Source organism: Eurytemora carolleeae, unplaced genomic scaffold (assembly GCF_000591075.1).
Source record: "Eurytemora carolleeae unplaced genomic scaffold, Eaff_2.0 scaffold1583, whole genome shotgun sequence".
Lineage (NCBI taxonomy): Eukaryota > Metazoa > Arthropoda > Copepoda > Calanoida > Temoridae > Eurytemora > Eurytemora carolleeae.
The window spans coordinates 25,015-47,304 of NW_019397479.1; the positions used below are offsets into that span (position 1 = coordinate 25,015).

The 22,290-nt window shown below is 31.2% G+C and overlaps 1 protein-coding gene across 3 annotated transcripts; it reads right to left on the reverse strand.

Moving 5' to 3' along the window:
- Positions 1–3,689: 3,689 nt before the first annotated feature.
- Positions 3,690–20,769, reverse strand: LOC111714510 (platelet-activating factor acetylhydrolase IB subunit gamma). 3 transcript variants are annotated; one of them, XR_002767996.1, is made up of 14 exons: positions 20,714–20,769; positions 20,547–20,579; positions 15,393–17,252; positions 15,142–15,213; positions 12,237–12,297; positions 11,322–11,395; positions 9,858–9,926; positions 7,584–7,637; positions 7,111–7,161; positions 6,798–6,878; positions 6,433–6,501; positions 5,968–6,032; positions 4,739–5,501; positions 3,690–4,188 (listed from the first exon to the last, which is right to left on the reverse strand). XR_002767996.1 is itself a non-coding variant. In XM_023489646.1 (13 exons), exons 3-13 carry the CDS (start codon positions 15,450–15,452, stop codon positions 5,474–5,476), a joined length of 684 nt encoding a protein of 227 aa, XP_023345414.1. In that variant the 5' UTR covers positions 15,453–17,252; positions 20,547–20,579; positions 20,714–20,769; the 3' UTR covers positions 4,214–5,473. The 3 variants fall into 3 exon arrangements, 1 of the variants encoding a protein (XP_023345414.1); XR_002767995.1 differs by lacking the exon at positions 3,690–4,188 and having other exon boundaries at positions 4,403–4,919; positions 5,175–5,501; XM_023489646.1 differs by lacking the exon at positions 3,690–4,188 and having other exon boundaries at positions 4,214–5,501.
- Positions 20,770–22,290: the final 1,521 nt, after the last annotated feature.

The window sequence follows — 22,290 nt, forward strand, 5'->3', positions numbered from 1 at the left end:
ACCCCCCCCCCCCACATAATTATTTTTCACATAAAGGGTTACTCAAAAAGAATGAGACTTCAGAGACGATTGTACGGAATATCTGTTTCCTCTGCAACTGAACACTTGGCGAAATAATCAAAAAGGCCTTATAATGACAATCTTTAAGGCATATGACTTATTCTAAACTTGGAATCGTCATATTTGAAGAGATTCAGGTCGTCTTTTCTTTACAGTATCATCTTTTGTGGGTAACCCTGTCTTATGATCTATGTACATTAGTTAATTTAACATTGATATTGTATCTAGAAACATACTGACAATAGGACATGTTATGTAATAGCGATAAATTGTGTAATGGTCAGTTGGCAGAATTTTAGCCACTTATCTGCCAAACCAACAGTGGAAACTTCGTAACGAAGTGTAATGTTTGTATGTTGTGAACACTGAACAGTTTATTATTCAAGCACTTGGACTTTCCCCTTCACATATTCATCTTGCACTGCACTCTCATTCCCAGGGGGATTTATTGTATCTTATTCCCGGACCCAGGGGGGATTCATTCCCGCATTTTCACATTGAGGTAAAAATAAATTATTAATTACAGATTTCAATGTTTTCTCATGAAGTACGGAAGATTTATAATTATTTACAATTTCGTTTAAAATCTTGTTTTAAGAATGGCTTTCTACGATTTATGTTTCAAAATGTAGCTTTCCCTACTGTGCGTCAATTTGACCGCTACCCCCCCCCCCCACATACAGGTGTACAAATAAAAACATGAACATTTCAAACATGGATTCATTCCCTGCATGAATTTTTGCATTTTCATTATTTTTAGAAATATCAATTTTATACTATTTTTTGCATTATTTATAATTTTGGACCGTGTGTTTGAAAAAAAAATTTTTTGAAAACATTTATCTTACACTATGTCGAAATTTAGATAAAAAAACAAACAAAAAACAGTTTCAACTTAGATTTTCTTATCAATACCTAAATTAATTTTTACACCGTTTATATTTTAAACGATGAAAAGGTGACCAGTAACCAGTTCCTTAATATACCAAAAAACCGACTGAATAATCAAACCAACTAATCTGGGTCAAATCTTTTTGGATTAAAAAGATTAAAAAATCCACCAATGAAAGTATAGAAAAATCTGCGAAATTTTAGTTTTTTTTTCAATACTAGGGTATTAAGGCGCTTCACGCCCTCTTTCCATTTCCATGAACATTTTCTCTTTGTATACATTGCAGAACTAAAACAAACAGCAGTTTCACGGATTTGATAAACAAATTTCGTGGATTTTCTAAATTTTCAAAAATTGAATTTTAATGAAGGCAAATTTTTCAAAATTTTATCATCCATAAACCTTCCGTAGGGTCATGTTCACGCGAGGTCTCACAAAAAAATTTGGGCTCGATCGGTTCAGCCGTTTTGGTCTATTTCATCAAAATGTTGGGGATTCTTATGAATATATATTTCTCAATTGGTCAAGATTGGATTTAGACCGATCTTAATGAAATGTTAGGATTGGATTAAGCAATTATCTTTTATCACACTTTTGTTTGTCTTCACTTTCAATTTTGACGGGAAAAAAGTTTGGCGGATTTTTTTTGGTACCATGTATGAAGAAATGAAGCCAAAATGCCAAAATATTCCAAAAATAAAAATTTCATAAAAAAATTAGCTATGAAGAAGACGACGCTAATTACACTTTTTTTTAGACTCACCCTGTATATAGATATACAAAGAAACACTAGTTGCATTTAAAATATAAGAACTAAAAAATAACGTAAAAAAGACTATTTTCAAATTAGAAAAACTAAAAAAATTTGGAAAAAATCTTTCTATCATCCTCCCCATTAAAAACTATATTTATTTTTATTTTCTCTCCAAATACCTTGACCCTAAGCTCATTTTCTAATTATTTTTTTGATTCTCTGTACTTTGTATTATAAGGATGATATATATCCCGTTTTATAAACAATAAACATTTCAATCAATTCACCAAACACTATCAACTCATTTTGATGCGAAACTTCAGTTAACGTAAACTTCAGGGGCGAAATCGCATTCAGATACAATTGTGATTGTCTATATAACGATACAGCTGGTTACCCACAAAAAACGTGAATTCCATGTTAAAACATGTTATGTTTCAAGACTTTTAAGATGACATTTTTAACAGTGATATACCAATTGCATTTTTTTTAACTCTTACCCGCACAAAAAATAAACATTTCTCTTAAACTCAAATTTCGGCTAATCCATTTCTACTTTGCTACAGTTGCCGTTGTGTATATCAATACAATGAAGACGGTTTTTTTTGTTTGCGTGCAAATAAAAAAAAACTTTTTAATCAAAATTTGAATAAAATGTTAATATAAACGCCAACTTCTGTATTTTGTTTTATCTTGCAAAACTTTGGGATTCTAAAGAGTCAGTACTAGCCTATATTGAATAAAAACAAGATTTAAAAAATATAATATGCTCAAACATTCGCCAAATATTATTTGTTTTATTTTGTTTTCTTACAGCCCATAAATGTGCTTAAAAAAACTATATGTAAATTGAAATTAGGTTTTGTGGATTTATTAACAAATGAGCTCAGAAAGCTAATTCGGGAAAAAAGCTCTCAAGGCCAGGGCTTAAATACAAAGTTTACTCCATATTTTTCTGAATATCATCAGGCAACATGATGATGAACGTGCTACAAAAACAATTTAATTTTTGACAAACATTAATGAGTTAAAAACTGATGTTTGCTCAGAAATATAATAATTATTGCTAAATAATTAGTGTAATTTTTTACATCTTCCATTTTTAATCATTTACAAACTAGTTTGAAATGTAAAGAAAGCCAAAAGTTAACAGATAGAGATGGTTAAATCTGTATATGTACTCTGGAATTAACCATTGAACCCTAGATAAATTATATTATAAATTGTATATCTATAATTATATAAAAAACTTCTATATTTAAATTAAAAATCTAAAGGACTTTTTCAAAATGATAAAATATTGTACTAACTATGTACTAGAAACTTGCAATCAATGTCTTATCCTTTTTAAAAAGGTAGAAAATTTGAAAGAAGCATTCAAAATCATTAATTTAAGTGATTTGTCTTCAAAATAAAATATATTTTTCTGCTAATATTTTATCTGGGTCAGGCTCTGAAATGCAATATTTAATGCAAAATTAAGTTAGTTTACTTGCTATGATGGTAACTTGGGTTTTTTAATAATTTTAGCTTTATAATAACCATAAATCAATTAGACCATATAACTGCATCTGTATACAGCTATCTTACACAAAAATAAAAAGCTTTTTTGAAATGCAAAGATTCCATGGGGGAAAAGATGTTTTGTCCATTTTATTGATTTTTCTGTGTAGCTAGGCATGATATTTAGTTTAATTCAGTTTTATCCAATTTATAAGCATCTTAACCTAAATTAAATGGACAATTATTTTATTTCCGCACATTGTATTTGTACCTTTGTTAAAAAAAACCTTTCATAGGCAAACTTAAAAACATCTTTATATGAGTCTGTTACTTGAAATTTAAATATAAGATCTACAGTTGACTAATCAATTAAGGTTTAATAGAAAATATATCTTTTATCTCTTTAAAAAGCAAGTATTTTGAACTTAAAAAAACAAAAATTATCCAATTTGTGTATTCTTTACATTTTTTCGGGGGGGGTTNGAAGAAGCTTTATTGTAACACTACAGCAGTGTACATAAATACATTAGGGTTGTACGGTACAGTTTTGTGTACATAAATACATAATAAGGGTAGTACGGTACAGTTTTGTGTACATACATACATACTAAGGGTTGTACGGTACAGTTTTTTTTACAAGTTTACAATTACATATTTTAACATTAATTGCGCTGCCATGGTCGATTTTATCTTAAATTGATGATCAACGTGAGACTTGTGAAAATAAAACAATTGTGGTTATTTTCTCACTCGTCTGAGTTGTTGAGATCCAATAATTTTGTATTCTATTTCACGAAAAAGAAAATGTATCCATCAAAGAAAACTGACATTCATGAATCATTTGAGGCAAAGGAGTGAAGTTCAATATTTCACTAAAAATGCAATTATAGGCTACACCTAGTGATGGAAAATGACTTGGTTCCTTTCCCTATAGAGTTTTAAGGTTTTTGGACTCGTATGAAACTGGCACCACAAAATACTACTGAAACATAAAAATAAAGCTCTAACAATTCAAACCTTTATTTTATAGTTTAAACTAAGTTAACTATACAAAACTGCTATCCTATAGAAGAAAAAACTTGTTTATATCTTCTCTCAGGGTTAGAATTTGGCATAGTGCAAGAAAATTTAAACAATTTAAAAATTTGTGAAACTTCTTTTTGTTGAATCTCTTTTAAAATCTATAAACCTTATGGTTTTAAAAAAGGAATTTGTGCGATCAAAATTAAAAATACATTTTCGCATAATTAATAAATTTTGATTTTAAACATGGGCAAGCACTTTACTTATTTCAAAATGCAGTGTATTGATTTAAACTAACGGACTGCGTACAAAAGCTTTTTTCAAAAAGTTTACAAAATGGTGACAGTTCAAGATTGAAGACATGACTAGGGGTCTGGTAATTGTGAGGATTCTGACTAAATAACAGTATGATTTACATGAACTAATTAAAGTTGGCTGAAATCCGGGAGAACTTGCATTAAAATCCGCGAATTTTTCGCTTACCAAAATTTAAATGAATCACGTACTGTAGTATTGCGGTGGAGTTTAGCTTAAAGCAACACATCAATGTAAACATAGATTAAAGCATTGCAATAGTGAGATGAGATGTAGTTTTTGTACTAATTTACTAGTTCTTTAAGTGTTGTACATAATGTAAATACAAGTGTGTACACTGTACACTGTACAGTGTACAGTGTCCAATCTCTTCTAAAGGATACTGTGTACAAATCCTCCATATTTACTTTATGAGATTGATACCAAAACACACAAAAATTCAGATTCATTATTTCACTATTGGGGTAATGAAGCTCTATTAAAACAAAAAAATCGTAAGAAAATTTGCCAAACGCAAATGCTATGCAAAATTAATGCAAAATCTTGTAATTTACATTTTGTTAGAAAATAAGAAATGAAGAATTTTTGGGTCAAGAAATGGATTTATTGTACACTAGTATTAATTACATAAATTGGAGTGTTTTTAATATTATAAATAATTGTATTAATTCTTTGAAAAGGGTTTTTTTTTGGTCAGAAATGAAAAGGTAACTAATATCATATTTTTCTGGACAAAAAATAGAACTTTAAATAATACTATGCAAGAATTGAGATTAAAATTACAATAATGATAATAACTAAAAAATACAAAAATAAAAAATGCAAGTTTGAAAAAGGGCTCTGCGTGTACACTGTACATAAAGCTAGCGTTTCGGGGATTTTGTTACATCTTGTAGGTCGTCAGTATTCACTATTTATCATGTCATTTAATCTGCACACCCCTCGGTTTCAGGCCTGAAATAAAATCAGTTTTAAAATAAAATTTGTCACACAATATATTAAATTATCTAACAGTTATAAATTTTCTTAAGTTAACATACAGATTAACCCTACGATGGAATAAAATGTGTTTTTAGTTTTTGCTTGTAGAATTTAACGTTAATGCTCTTTGTATATAAGATTTAAAATTGTGGGTGACCCTGTATCATAAAAACGTCAAACATTAAAGAATTATAAAATTATCAGGGTGTATGTTTTCATGGAAAATCATTCGTCCCATCTTCTAATATACATAGAACAGAGTTTTTAAAGGCACAGCTGACAACTGCTGGCCACTGGGATCCACAAAATTGTGAGTTAGCCTGGATGGAGCCAGAATGTTGTTGATGCGCTACACCCTGATCTGGGGGCTCCAAGTCGGATCTTTGCATTTATTTCTTATTTCTTGCTTGCAGGAATATATATTCGTAGTTCAGCTTACCGTTCAACTTCTCCCTCCATCTCCTGCAGTAGTTGGATCAGTAGCTCGTTCACGGGTTCAAATGCCTAATGAGGTTTTATATATATCACAAGATGACAATGTGACAATTTGTATATATGACAATATGACATTAGGAAAATACGACAATACCAATTACACAAATACTGACAATAACGTTGTCATTATTATAATCATTATTATCATCATCCTTTTTATCATTATCATTGATATTTTAATAATTACCATTGGCATTAGCATTATCGTTATCGTTATCGATATCGTTATCGATATCGTTATCGTATCGTTATCGATATCGTTATCGATATCGTTATCGATATCGTTATCATTATCATAACAATAATCATAATCATTACTATCATTATTATGATTATTATTATTATTATTGTTAGTATTATTATTATTATTTTACTACATTATTATTATTGTTAGTATTATTATTATTACCATAGAATATCCTTTCTGCGTAAGGTGGAGGTAATCGTACATGTCGTGGTGTGATATGGATTTGTCAGCCTAAAAAAAATATTTTTGAAAATATGATCTTCACATTATTCAAAAAAAATTTACGACAACTCTCTAATTTTATAAATGGCTAATGGTTGTGTGTATATAAATGTTTTATTGTGATTTGTAAGCTTAAAAACAAAGTTAAAGGGAAAATTAAGGTTTTAAAATATTACTAGAAAACATTTTAATTTTACCGCATTTATAACTTTCTTTTTTTCTTAATATTAATCGTTAATTTCATTGCGGCACTGATAAGGAGTCGTTTTACTTTCCCAACTTATTCTGAGGACCACTGTACTAACCTGTATAAAGCCTGTATCTATATTTACAAACTGTAGTTTACTGTTTCCCTTCACATACTCTTCCATTATACCATTCACAGCCTGAAGTAGAAGAGTACAGTACAGTACAGTACAGTACAGTACAGTACATTACAGTACAGTGCAGTTGGTATAATACACTACAGCACAGGGGGTAGGGGGCTATCGGAACTAATCCCCTCCACTTGAAATGTCCCTTAAAAGACAAATCTTGTAAATTTACGCCCCTTGACAACAGATTTTATGTTTTTAGGGACGATATAAATAAAAGCATGAAAGACTTGAATGAATTTACCTTATTCCTATCCCTTAAGGAGTTGGGTTGGTGTCCTCGGGGTAACAAACTCTTAACAATGAATTTTTATTAGGTTTGATTAATTTAAATTTTTTTATTATTAAATTTTCATTATTATTGTGCGGTTGTTTAGCTCTTGTTAATTAAAAAAAACTAGATCATATATAGACCAGGGCAAGTGGAGGAGCTCAACCGTATTAAAGGGTGTCAGTAGGTTGAATTTAATTATAATAATATCTGTCCTGAACAGATTAATAAAACCTCAAACCCAAAATTTTCAAATTCCATTATTTTTGCAACCTGATGTTGTAAGAAGTCTGTGATAATTGAATCTTTTGCTATTTGATCAAGCAGAATTCATGGTTAAAAATATCAAAGTTTTATAAAATCAGATTGACAAGATATGGGGTTTAGAAAATTAGCGTATGAGTTGAGTAAAAAATTAACATAAAATGTTAAATAATCTTATTTACCAGAAGAAGAACGAAGGATTGTGGTTGACGGTCTCGAATAACAGTACAAATCACCTAAAGAAGATTTTGTGTTCAATAATAATATATATATTATATGGAGCACGATCATTTGCTATCAACTCACTTGCTATCAAGTCACTTGCTATCAGCCTCACTTGCTATCCCCTCACTTGCTATCCCCTCAGTTTCTATCAAACTCATTTGCTATCAACTCAGTTGCTAACACATTCATTTGCTATCAAGCCTCATTTGCTATCCGGCCTCAACTTGCTATCAAGCCTTACTTGCTAGCAGGCCAATTTGCTATCAATCCTCCGTTGCAATCAACATTTTTGCTATCAATCATCATTTGCTATCAAATTTTCGACTTGCTCTCAATCATTACTTTAACCAGTTTTTTTTTCTAAAAATCCGCAAAAAAATGGAAAAATTTCTTAAAATTTGGAATTCTTCAGTCTCTCACAAACTTTGCGTGGGCATGGAGTCTTGGGTATTTATATCAACAACATTGTTCGTTTTTACAAAGATGATGGAGTGAAAATTTAAATTGAATATAATATATTGTATTATTAATGTACTCCCTTTTTCTTTTTATAAATTAATATTATTTGAACAACCATATATAAACTGGTTTCGTAATATATACTAAGAACTGGTTTTAATAGCAACTTATTTAGAAACACAAATACTATTATATATAGCAACGCATTTGGATAGTAACTAGTTTTGGATAGCAGATGAGCATTGATAGCAGTTGAGACTGGAGAACAAACGTTTTAATAGCAAGTGAGGCCTGATAGCAAATTGACCTGAGAGCAAGTGTGGCGAGAGCAAGTGAGGCCTGAGTGCAAGTGAGGCTGAGAGCAAGTGAAACAGAAAGCAAGTGAAACAGATAGCAAGTGAATTGATAGCAAGTGAATTGATAACAAGTGAGTTGATAGCAAGTGAGGCGGATAGCAAGTGAGTTGATAGCAAATGATCGTGCTCCGAATACATATATACATGAAGGAAAACAGCAGTGCTTAGGATCCATTTAATTTTGATGCGGATCCGGATCCTGGATCCGCACTGTATATTTTCTTTAAGATTTACTGAATTTTTTAAACAAAAAATAATTTTCAAATTTGTTGTTTTATTTTTTTCGCATATTTTTATCCCAAAACTTTATGAACCATGAAATTTTTATGATCTCTCTTCTTTTAAAAGTTCAGATTTTGGTCTTAGGAGTAAAAAAGTTTTTTTTTCAGTTTTTGGTTGACATTTTACCCCTTGGATCCGGATCCGTGGATCCGCATATTTTAGCGGATCCGGATCCTGGGCACTGCTTGGCAGTTGTTTATTTCTGATGAAACCTGTTCAATTCTCATGTAATTCATGATTACACCAGGAACCTCCCATTGCTTTATTTAAATTCCTTCTACAAACTGCAGTACACACGTTATTTATAAACAAACACAGCTATGAGAGTTCCTAGTGACATGCCTTGATACAAGGTAATAAGGCAAGGAGAGTTAATTGTGGTTGCGTATTCTCTGAGTTCATTTTGAAATAATTTTCTCTGGGCGGTATTTGTAAACAAGAATAGATGCATCAGTGTTTGTTTAGTTTTGATTATTTTGATAATTCACATAATAGTTTCCTATGACCAAAATATTTCATTGAATTTTTATGTGAAAGATGGATACCATGTCAAGCTGTGACATCTGTCTTTTGTTTACTTTATAGCGCAGGTACAGTACACTGCACTACAAAAAATTCGTACACCTCTGAAATAACTATCTTTACATTTTAATTCTTTGCCTTGATGTAAGCGACCCTATCGATCTGCGTTCCTTAATACTGAGTGTCTCAATAAACATTAGAATTAAGCGACAACTTTTAAATCATCTATAAAATTTACTATGAATTCGGCGTATATTCGTAAATAACAATACCAACTAGGATTTCCTTCTAAATTGACAGAGACTGAGAATTTTGTCCAAATTTCAATTATTCAATGGAGGTAGAATTCTGACTTCATTTCAAATATATTCGTCATAGACTAATTCACACGAAGGCAGACCACATTTTGGAAAATTTCATTTATTAAATATCAAATATCGAATAAGAATTTAAAGTCGTCACTGAATTCATATGTTTATAGGGACTTTTTTCACCTAATTGCTTTATACTTGTACTTTTAATATAATCATCAATTTGTAAGCGTAAACTCATTCTGTACAAAGATACATGTATTTTAGCAATAAACTTTATCTATCTATCTATCTAGTGTACCTTGAGCCCCTCTGCAATCTGTTCAGGAGTATCTCCGTGATTATTAGTTCCTACCAGTACAACAACAATCTAAATGTTTGGAACCATCTAATGTGCCCAACGTTGCCCGTGGAATAAAAAAAATTTTGCAGAAAAAAAATTTCAATTAAAAAAATATATATCAAAATTTAGGAAAAAATGGGTTCCTATCAACAAATGTCAGCCAATTTTGTCTCACTGTTTGTCCAGCTCTAGCAAACACATAAATAAATAAATATATATATATAATTTTTATATATATATATATATATCAGTTTTTAACTTCACATTTTTATTAAAAAAAGAATTATACTAAACATAATGTTTCACTATATATATATATGTATATAAATATGAGCGAAGAAGTTTGTTATATAGTTAAAAATATCAAAACTTTAAAATTATTTCTCAAATTAACTATAGACGAAATTTCAAATGACCCTCAATTGCTTAAGTGTGTGCATTTTTAAACTCAAGCGTTGCACATCGTTTTATGTACACTCCATGCGACTACCAACAATTAATTTCCAATGACAATGAATTTTCAGAAAGAAAACACTGGATATCTTAGTCGTTGACTATCAGATTATATTCAGTACAGTATACAGTGCAAAGTGTTCACGTTAGAGCCCTCTTAAGAACAAATTTCTTTTTCTTGTAAAAAATAGATTTTTACCACGAAAATTGATAAAAATAAAATGAAAAAGACATCGTAAACTATTTACCAACTGTCATGTTTCGTGGGACACCCTGTGTACAAAAACCTACTCTGAATACATGTACGTGGTATTTGTACATCAGACAAATATTTCTTATGAAGTACCGAATGCAAAGCATGCATTTATATTGTAATATAATCATATGGTTGGGCGGGCCGGGTCGACCCCTTCTCCCTTATATTCCATACTCCTTGGAATTTACTGCTTCCCACGGGAACCAGCTAAGGTGTGAAGGGGGGGGGGAGATGTTGGATTTGGATGATAAACAGGTGTTTGATTGTTAACTTACTAGTCAACCATGACATTAATTCAAATTCAAATAAAGCAGTTTATCAGACATTCATGAAAACATTTCAATTTATTTTTTTATACATTAAATAAACAGAAAAAAGTGGAATCTCTGTCATTTTCTTTTTTGTGATTTGCAACTGAATTATTTCTGAAATAAGTTTTGTTATGATATATTATATACTTGCTTGGAAACACAGTGTTGCCCAGGGTAGATATAGTTAATAGCACCGTTTACCCGGGCTTTGTCGTTAATTACGATTTTGGCTAGTCTGCCCGTTTAAAGCTGAATTACTCAACTTAGAATCTAAGAACATTCCCGTGGTTCTCCCGAATTCCACAGTCAAAATTTGAGACAAATCGGTCTGGGGATTCCTGAGTTATGATCGGACAAACAAACAAACAGAAAAACTTTATATATAGAGGTATAATATTTTACCTTCGGCGATATATTCTCTAGTTCTCCGTTCTCTAATCTCCATAGAACATGTTCTGTTCTATCTCCTCCAATACCTAGAGAACAGTTTATAATCTTTATAGAACATGTTCTGTTCTATCTCCTCCAATACCTAGAGAACAGTTTATAATCTTTATAGAACATATTCTGTTCTATCTCCTCCAATACCTAAAGAACAGTTTATAATCTTTATAGAACATGTGCTGTTCTATCCCCTCCAATACGTAGAGAACAGTATATACATATATTCTAATTTGTTAACTGAATTATTTCTAAAACATGCTCAGACATAAAATAAATCTTAAGAAAGAATTACAAATTACAAAATCTTCAGCGAAATTTTATGATTAGAACAAGAAAGAAGACGACAATCATCCCGAAGTCCGATTTTACTGAATTTGAGCCGCGTCTCAAATCCGCAAAAAACCGGTTTCATTTGGGCGCCGGCTTAAATCTTAAAAGTTGAATACAATTTTTAGTGGAACCAACCAAATTTGAGCGGCGTCTTAAATTTAGGCCGCGGCTCAAGTTTTTTAAATTCGGCCTCATAGATTTTTTCTGGTCAACTAATAATTGTTCAAACCATAAATGATAAACTTTGCACGATAAAAATCAAAAAACATCAAAAGTTCAGCTGAATAATGAATATGTCAAACAAAGAAATTGAGTCTTTGCCACAAGTTCAAATTTTTTTAATTCTTATTATTATCAAATATCTCTGCAGCCCGATGTTGTAGAACTTTGATTTCAAACTATGATTTATTTCGGTTAGATTTAAAATTTCTAAGGTTTACATCATTAAGTTGCAAAGATATAAAGATTAGGAAATTATAGGTTGTGATTTCTTTAACAATTAAAATTCAAACAATTTTTATTTAATCATTAGATTTTATTTACCAAAGTTGAGGGAATGCATAGCACAGAAGCTTTTTTCCCAAATTTTGCTCAAACACAGATTCTGAAATAAATTTTTTTGAAATAGAAATTCAGATTTATTATAAACTAGCTGAAGTGCCCGGCGTTGCCCGTGGAATTTAAAACAACAAAAAAAAAGAATTCATCAGAAAGCTTTTTAGCAGCTTGATCATAAACAAGTAAATGAATAAAGCATGCAGGGTTTCAGTTCGGAGTATGCGCAATAATAGCGCAAAACCATGTACTGCAGCTGTACAGATTCAAAATTTATCTTGTAACATGTCAGAACATCAAATCGAACTGGCGTGCCAAAAAATTATTTTCCTGCGTCTCTGTTATTTTGGATATCAGACAAATAATACGAACTTTGTGCTTAATATTACCGCACATACTGCGCATTCGGCTTGTTTTTATAATAACAGCACCAGCTATATTTTTTTTATTGTTACAGAAAAAAGACTTGCGTCCATGGACGTGTGTATTAAGGAACTGATTATTTCTTTGTCACAAACTCTTATTTTTCAATCATTATATCTTTGCAATCAAATGTCGTAAATCTTTGTTTTTTCAAACTATGGATTCTGTAATATAAAATCTAAGTTTGAAATATCAAAGATTTGCGTCTTCAGATTGCAGAGATATACAAACGTATTTAAGTTTTTGTTAAGGGAATTAAAGGTTGATTTTTAACAACATTAGTGTGTTGGTCAAACTTTGTTTAAACCATAATCAAGCAAATGCATTTATCTAGTTCTAATACTGGAGACAAAAACTGTTTTCAAGGCTAAACATCTTGGAAAATAAAGTTTACCCAAATATAAGTTATGTTTTTAGCCTAAACATCTTGGAAAATAAAGTTCACCCAAATATAAGTTATGTTTGCGCGGAGAGACAATTTTTTTTAGACTTGTATCTCCTGATTTTGCTAATGAATAATTTTTCAAGAAAAATAAATTTTTTTGGTAAACATTTGCAAAAAAATAATAAACTTTTTAACTCCAATTTTTCCCTTAGTTTTCGAGAAACTTCTCAAAGGTCTTATAGATGTTTCAAATTGTACAAAAAAATTTTATCATTAAATGTTTTTCCTTGACCAAATATTGATTAATTCACATTAAGAACTAAATCTAAAATGTACATCCAAGAAAATATATGCAAGAGCAAAATAGGCTTGGATTGTATGCTATTCAGCTCTATGCGCATAAAAAATATGCAAAAATAGGCTTGGATTGTATGCTATTCAGCTCTATGCGCATAAAAAATATGCAAAAATAGGCTTGGATTGTATGCTATTCAGCTCTATGCGCATAAAAAATATGCAAAAATAGGCTTGGATTGTATGCTATTCAGCTCTATGCGCATAAAAAATATGCAAAAATAGGCTTGGATTGTATGCTATTCAGCTCTATGCGCATAAAAAATATGCAAAAATATCAGAATATCAAATGCCAAATGATGAAAAATCTTTAAATGATCAAAAAAATGTACGCTAAACAGAAAAGACAACTATTTTTTCCTCAAAAATACCATACAATTTTACAATAAAGTTAATTTTAATGTTTAAGGTATTCTTAAACATATTTTTTATGATAAAACGTCTGTAAAATGCAAGCTCTCTCTTTCACGCAATTTTTTTTCTTCTTTCTCTTCTCTTCTCTTTTCTACTCTTCTCTTCTAATTTCTTCTCTTATCCTTTCTTCTCTTTTTTCTCTTCTCTTTCCTTTTTTCTTCTATTTTTTCTTCCCTTTTTCTTCTCTTTTTTCTTATTTTTTCTTTTCTTCTCTTCTCTACTCTTCTGTTCTCTCTTTTCTTCTCTTATCTTATCTCTTATCGTCTCCTCTTTGTTTTCTCTTTCTTGTTGACATTTAACCGGTTTTGAGATGAACAATGCAGTACGATCCGTTGTTATGATTTTTCTCTGATTTGTATACATTTCTAGCTTGTAGACCTAATTGAAACGTACTGCGTTAGTACTGTATAATTCGGCATTTGATCATTTTGCATTTGATATTCTGATATTTTTGCAAAAATATATGCAAAAAGCCCATTTAAGTTTCTCCAATGATCAGCTTTAGAGAAAGAGCTTTCAAAGATCTATAAATTATCTTACAATCATGATAAAAAGATTGGTAATTCGTTTAGTGAATGTTCCTGTCCGGTTATTACTATTTTCTACAAAATCGACCCATTATTGTTAAGATTATGGCCTTTTTTATATATGCTGATCAAAATGGCAAATTTGTTTATCATGGCTTTAAGATAATGTACAAACGTTTTAAAAGTTCTACAATAAAGCTGACCGTGGGAGAAGCTGAAATGTGATTTTTGAACATATTTCTATTTGCGAGGCTTCTTAGACACATTTCTAAGTCATAAATAATAGAGATATTGACCTAATATATTATTAAGCAATAACTTAAAATCTAGCCAAATCTATTTTTGATCATAAAAAAAAGTATACGGCAAATGTCAAATGTCATATGTCGAACGTCATATGTCAAAAGTCATATGTCTAATGTCATATGTCAAAATGTCATATGTCAAATGTCATATGTCAAATGTCATATGTCAAATGTCATATGTCAAATGTCATATGTCAAATGTCATATGTCAAATCGCATAAAGCTTAATAACCTACAAACCAAGCCAAGTTTTGCTTATGTATTTCTTTTTCTTGGATGTACACTTTAGATTTAATTCTCAATGTAAATTAATCAATATTTGGTCAAGAAAAAAAATAAAATGATTACAGTCTGATAAATCTGAAAGACCTAATATTTGAGTAGTGCAGAGCATCCAAATCATTTCTCCCCCCCCCCCCCTCCAAGGGAAGGAGGGGGGTTAATGCTTGAAAATATTTATCCCTGCTTCAGGAGTAAAATGTAACCTGTATCAAGGAGTCCCCTATCCATAAAACCTCCGGCTCCGCGTCCCGAGCATCCTGCAGGAATCGACGATGCTGAAAATATTTTTAAAAAACGTTAAAATCTATAAAAAAAGTGTATGTTTGATGAAATGTGAAATTCATGGTGAGATTCTTTTTCCATGACATTTTCTTAAACATACAATTTTTAAAAGAACAATTGATTTAACATAATTAGACTTTCTTTTTTTAGTTTGCGTCCTGTAAAAGATTACCATAGACATCCACTTGTCATCACCCTGTACATCCTCAGGAACTATAGGCACAGTACTCATATTTCCTCTGTACGGTGTATACACACTTGTATCTATGTACACTGTACAGTGTACACTTATCTCGAGTTTCTGAAATTATTATCAGATTTTTAAAGTTGTCTATATATACGTACTTTGCTTGTCTATTAACTTTTTGTCTGTCCTCTTGTTTCCAATAAACCCAATCGGGCCCCAGGAAGGGTTTATAGATTATAGTTTATAAAATTACAAAAAAATGTGTTGGAAAAGTTTTAAATGATTGAAAAATTCAACAAAAAAAATATTATTATATCAGAACTTTTTTGTTCTTGTTTTAAATAGTACAAAAGGAACATGATCACAGATAAAGTATTAAAAGTCGAGATGAAAAACGCTTAGTTTACAAATGTTTGTGTATCGCATATTTGTTTATTATTTTACGTTTTGATTGTGAATATGCTATAACCGGCTAATATTTACCGTTTTAGTAACATTTACTGTAAGTTCACTATAAAGATTATCACAAAACGCGTCTTTTCTATTTCCAAACAAGATATTTCATAAAACAACGAGAAGTGTATCTATTTCAAATAATCTAATATTAATCTACGTGTATAGTGGAGACAGACCATTAAGAGCTAGTTCTTTAAACCAGCTGATCCATACTCTCTAGGCAGAGCTATGTAGTGGGGGGGGCAGGTAGAAGAGATCAATACTTTAAACTATATTGGACAAAATTAGGTTGACACGACATGGACATTCAAATTAAATACCTCGAGGCTAACTATTGAGACAAAATAATTTTCAAATTCAATAATTTTATCTTAAAATAAATTATGTCGTATTTAAAGTAAAGTAATTTTTTCAACAGAGTACGCGCTGGTTAATATTCTTTGACAATCTACAGAACATGAAACCAACAAGAATATACAATCCTAGGTTCCAATAAATTTATGGAACAAAATTCACACAGCAGAGCAAAACCATACTATCGACTAATTAGCTCCAAATTCCAACTATTCAACCATTTTCTCTGAAAACATGGGATGATTGCTATACATTGCATATAAATAAAAAGAATGATTTTTACACCCCAAACTAAATTTATTTAATCACACATAATTATTATATTGAACAATTAAAACAATAACACTGGTTCCAGATTTTAATTAGGTAACAAATAGGAACTGTGTTCTATTAGAGGGACACTTTCGACCGAGAATGGAGAAAAAAAGATCGGGAAAATGCAGGAAAAAAGGAACAGAAAATGCGGGAAAAAAGGAACAGAAATGCGGGAAAAAAGGAACAGAAATGCGGGAAATTATGAACAGAGAGATGGCAGGAAAACAATGGAGGGTTACAAAAACATAAATATGTCTCCATTGTATTGCAATTAACAAATAAAAATATGAGACAAAAACTGAAATCTCAAAAAAAAAAATAAAACTGATACCAAAATGATATGGCAAAATAACAATTATTTTTATAATAAAACAGAAGATGAAAAATCCACTTGTACAAATTAGGATTATTTAGATATTGACAGCGAATGTAAAAATGTTTTAAAATATCTACTATAGCTTGATATTGACAAAATATATAGATCACAATCAGTTGTAAAAGTTACAGTTTCTTAGCCGTAAAATATTCTTTCCATATAGTTCATTGATTCTTTTGTGCAATACGTTGTACAGTTTTAACGATATACAACATGTACATACGATGTTCATCAACAAAAATACATAATATAATCCAAAGTGTGTCTGTGTGATGTTGATGGTTTAACAAATAGTTTAGAAATGCGCGGTTCAGGTCTCGTCTTCTCCCATTTCAACCCTAAGCCTGAAAATAATATAAAAATTAAAATGTATCTTTATATTTTTATTATTAATTAAGGACAATAATTTGTTTTGAAAGAAATTCTAAAAAACAGTTGTTAAATAAACCAAATGTTAACAAATATGAGTTACTACACAGTGATAACCAGAATACAATAGAAAAGACGATGCTAGAACAACAATAAAAATAGATTTACTTGTAGCTTATTAATTCAATAAGTAAGTGAAATGTATGTTTACACTCACAATTGACACAATTGTCTTCCGTTCATTGGACTATTAAAAGTAATATCTTCCGTCTAAAAGCAGTCTGTCCAGTCGTCTGGTTCTCACAGAACAAAAACAATGATACATATAAAACTACTACTATAAAAATATGCAGAACAAAATTGCAGAAGAAGAAATGTGTTAGTAAAAAACAGTGCAGGTGCATAACAAATCTGTTTTGAAGACAAGGAATAACAGGAGAGGGGCATGTTTCCTAGTCAACATGCTTTAAATCGGGAATATATTATTTTTTTGAGTGGAAAGCCAGTGGTATAATCTCAAAAAATAAATTGTCTTCCCCCTTGTTAAAATATATTTATTTTCGCTGAAAACCATCAAGAATGAGTTGCCTTTTGATTTTAATTTTTCTTCCCCCTCCCCCCCCCAAAATCACAAAACAGGGGGGGGGGGGTTATTCTAAAAAAACCAGATGGAAAAAATATAATGATAACTCAAAAGATTTCATATAATTATTACCACATATGTTATTACTTAATTTCAACGTGTAACCTTCTACGTTTCACAATAAAATTTAGCTTCAAGCACATTTGTTTAATATTAATAAAATGAAATTTTGTGGGCTGCCATCTGATCACCTTCACAAATGCAGATAACAATAATTTGAATAACCCAGGCGAAGGGAAAAATATGTCCATACGTTCTTAGGCTGTATGTTTATAACTAAACCTAGTTACTGTATACAACATGTTGACTCTTCTCTAAATTTTTAGGATTGCTGAATGCAGAAAATAATAATTTGAGGTCATTAACCCAGAAGAAGGAAAAAATGCCAAATGTCCATCCGTTTTATGGTTTACTGTATACACCATGTCGACTCTTTTCAATATTTTTAGGATTTAATTTATCTTAATATTCAGGGGACAACTAAGGAGGCAACCTGATCTTACAAACAGTTTGAGTGGATAAATGCTATTGTACTAGTCATCATAGCTAAGATGGTAGAAAATACAAAAGACTTACAGTTGATGAACTATGAAACAATACATTTCACATTTACATTGTTTAACATTGTACTAGGCATGCTGTAATAAGATTTTATCAGGACCAAAATAAATATTCCTATTCATTTGTCATATTTCCTAATTTATAAGTCTATTAAATAAGTGGAAGTTGTGTAAATTTGGGTCCTTTCCACATTCAGAAATTACATATGTGCAAAATGAGTCAACTAACTCTATTTCATGCAGTGGTTTTAATTTAACCCTGAAGGGTCAATTTGAGCAGTATAGTTCTGATAAATTTTCACACATAATAAAAAAATTCTTAGTAGTTTTGATTTTTTGTTATCGTACAATTTTGGCTATGACATAAGATGTTATCGTGCATGCAATTTAAATGAAGCCATCCGATGCCTAACATGCATAGTTATAAAACTGGACTAAGCGTACACAGCGCTTGTCCCTAGAAATCTCCCAACACGTGAATTCACAACCAGCACGACACGTGAACAAGGAGGACCAAAAACACGTGTTCACAAACCCGAGACACATGTTCACAAACCTGAGATTTACTTTCAGTCTTCGAGTTCTTAAATAGTCCTAGCAGCTGGAGTAAAAATAGAATAAGATGGGAGAACAATATGAAGGGGTNGTTGAAAAGAAAAAAGGATGAGAATGGAAGATCAAGGAGAAGAAAAAAGCAACTCGAAGAAACAAAGAAAAGAAAAAGGAAGATAAAAGTGAAAATGTTCATAAACAGAAAATTATATGGTAAAACAATTGGGGTACGTAGATACACTAATTAAAAAAAGAAAAGATGGAAGAGAATGGAATATCAACAAGGAAGATAAAATGAACAAAAAGGAGAAACTAAGAATAAGAAAGAAAAACGAGAAAATATATAAATTTAAGAATGATAAAAAGAAAAAACGAAGAATGAGGAAAAGAGGGAATCTAAGAATAAGAAAAAAAATCAAGAATGAGAAACAAACTAGGTTGATAGGATGAAAACTGGAGGAAAAAAAATAGATTTAAGGAAGTAATTAGGATTGAGAAAGAAACCAATAAAATAAAAAAGGGACGAAGAAACTAAAAATAAGAAAGTAATGAGGATGAGGCCGAATTCAGAATAAGAAAAAAAAAAGGAAAAAGACTGGTTAGAAAAACTAGAAATTAGAAAGAAACTGAATAAGTAATAGATGTGGAGGAGAAACTAAGATTTAGGAAGAAAGTAGTCAAAAATAACTAAGAAAAACTAAGTGATAAGGAAGAAAGGATGAACAAGATGAAAAAAAGAGGATTCGATGAAACTAAGGTTAAAGGCATGGTAGAAACTGAAGATTAGAAAGAACTTGAAGTGTTAGACTGTCTGATAAGAAAAAGGGCGTTACTTAATAAGGACAAGATAAAGGGAAGCAATCAAAATAAGGAACAATGGCCAAAGATAATAACAGAGGGGCAACTCCCTTGTTGAAGCTATACCTTGCTCGCTTTGGACTTTTTCTTTTTGTTAGGAGTGTCCACAGAACTGTCATGAGAGGTTAAAGAGGCCGAATCTGCAGGGGGGGAGGAGAGAGAACCCTCTCCATCCAGAGGTTCCAGAGGCTCCAGAGGTTCCAGGGGTTCTAGTTCCAGTTGCTGAGAAACCATGGAACCCTTGGTTCCCTGACCCTAAGGTTAGTTTCTAGTATACCACAAGGGTTGGAAATTTGAACTGTAAATTCAGAACATTTGGCATCTTGGATACTTTAAAGGTAGACATACAGTCCAATTACCTTACAAGTACCTACTGTATCTCTCCTTCAAACAAAACTAGCAGAAAAAAACAGCAAACTATTTTTTTAATGTTCTTCACTCTTCAGTTTCAGATTGTAAAAGTGTGAAAGCTCTGAGTTCTATGGGCGTACGCCCCCCCCCTTAACTTGTATAGGGAGGGGGGACTGCCCCTCTTGCCCACCCTGTATACGCCCTTGGGGAGGGGGGTCCATAACCTAAAACGAAGGGGGAGGGGGAGTGGAGTAATTATTAACCTTCACCAAAAGTGTAGGGGATAATCAAAAAATTTATCCTACCTCAACAGAACCATTTGATACTATCTCCTCATTCTAGAAAATAAATAAATTTAAGGACTGAAAACTGAAGAAAAAAAAACAAGAAAAAATATTAGTAAAAAATTGTTTTGTTTGTGTCATGTGCACAAAAAAATGTATAAAAAATCTTGGTATAAAATGTAACTTACGTTTATCTGATTATTTATCTGTTTTTGGCCAGCATTAAGAAGCTCCTGTAGCTCTGTACACTTCTTGGCCAGCATCTCCTTGTTCTTCTTCTCCTCGTTGTAGTTCTCCTTCACTCCTTCTAGTTCCTAGAACATGGAGAGGGTTATAAGGGACTGAACGCTTAATTCCAATAACGAAAATATCATCCATCTTGACTAGTGGAAGGTAAGAAGGGAACTTTTGTGAATCGGTGGTCATGGCCCTCTTTGAATGGAGGTCATTTGAAATTTTCTTTTCTATCACTTTAAGTAAACCTGGAAGACATTAACGAAAGAAAAAATAAAGAAATATCATCCTTGTCAATATATGATGGCAAGAAATATCATCCTATCCCCCCCCCCCCTTCCCCCTAACCCAATCCTTGTGATATTTACGACTACATTTCTTAGGTTCCCTCTATTGCTAGACAGAGATATATTATAAATAGGAAGAAAGAAGATTTAAAATCCAAAAAAAAGTTAAAACTTTGCAAAAATGAGGATTACAAATTTTAAATCCCAGACTAAATCTTCTAAAATTATGTCCACAATGAAATTCTACAAAATATAAATCCTTACGGCTGCAATAATCTACGAATATTTTATTTTATCTCACCTTCAGGAGTTGAGCTGTGGAGTCTAACTGTCCTTGTAGATCTGAATTCTTAGATTTAAGCTCTTCTATCAACTCCTTATACTTTTCCCCCTCCCTGAACATTTGTTTAATGATTAAATTTTTTTTTTTTTTTTTGAGAATATTCAAAGGCCGGACAAGTCAAGTCAACACAATTAAAATATAAACTTTAAAGTGGAAAGTATTTTCTTAAAATATATCTCAATTTTATTTGTTGAGCTTTGAACCCCGAAAGTCGATATTATTTATAGATTTCAAATTTAAGCGGATTTTTTGAAAAAAATGGTGCATTTTCAAAAGTTATAAACTCCCGACATTTTTTTCCAGGCAAAATGTGTCAACTTGAACCATCCATAAACCTGTCTTTACGTTTATTAAATAATATTAATATCGATTACGAGGTGAAAATCTTACCGCTCAACTGTTTCAAGTTTCTTCTTCCAATCTCCCTCTGCGGATTCAACACTTGCCTGAAGTAAAGTAAGTATTTATTTTCTTACAATATATAATACAGTGAAACCCTTAATAACGAATACATCAAAAGAATTTATCAAATGTCGTCTTGACAATTTTTCAATGAGTTTTATACTATATTACGTAAATTTCAGTATTTGCGAAAATAAATAATAGCCCTTGAATATGTGGGAACAGTTTTAAAGAGTTCCATATAATCATTTAATTAAAAAACTAAATATCTGCAACATTCCATTATCAGAAAGTGAAGATGACGACATTTGATAAAACAGAGGCCGAATTTTAAGAATTTAAGCTGCGGCTCAAATATCGTTGGTTCCACTTTAAATTTTATTCAATTTTTCAAGATTAAAGCCGGCGCTCAATCGAAACCTGTTTTTGGGGGATTTGAGACGCGGCCTAAATTCATTAAATTCGGACAGAGGACTCCTTCCACCTAACCGGCCCTAAC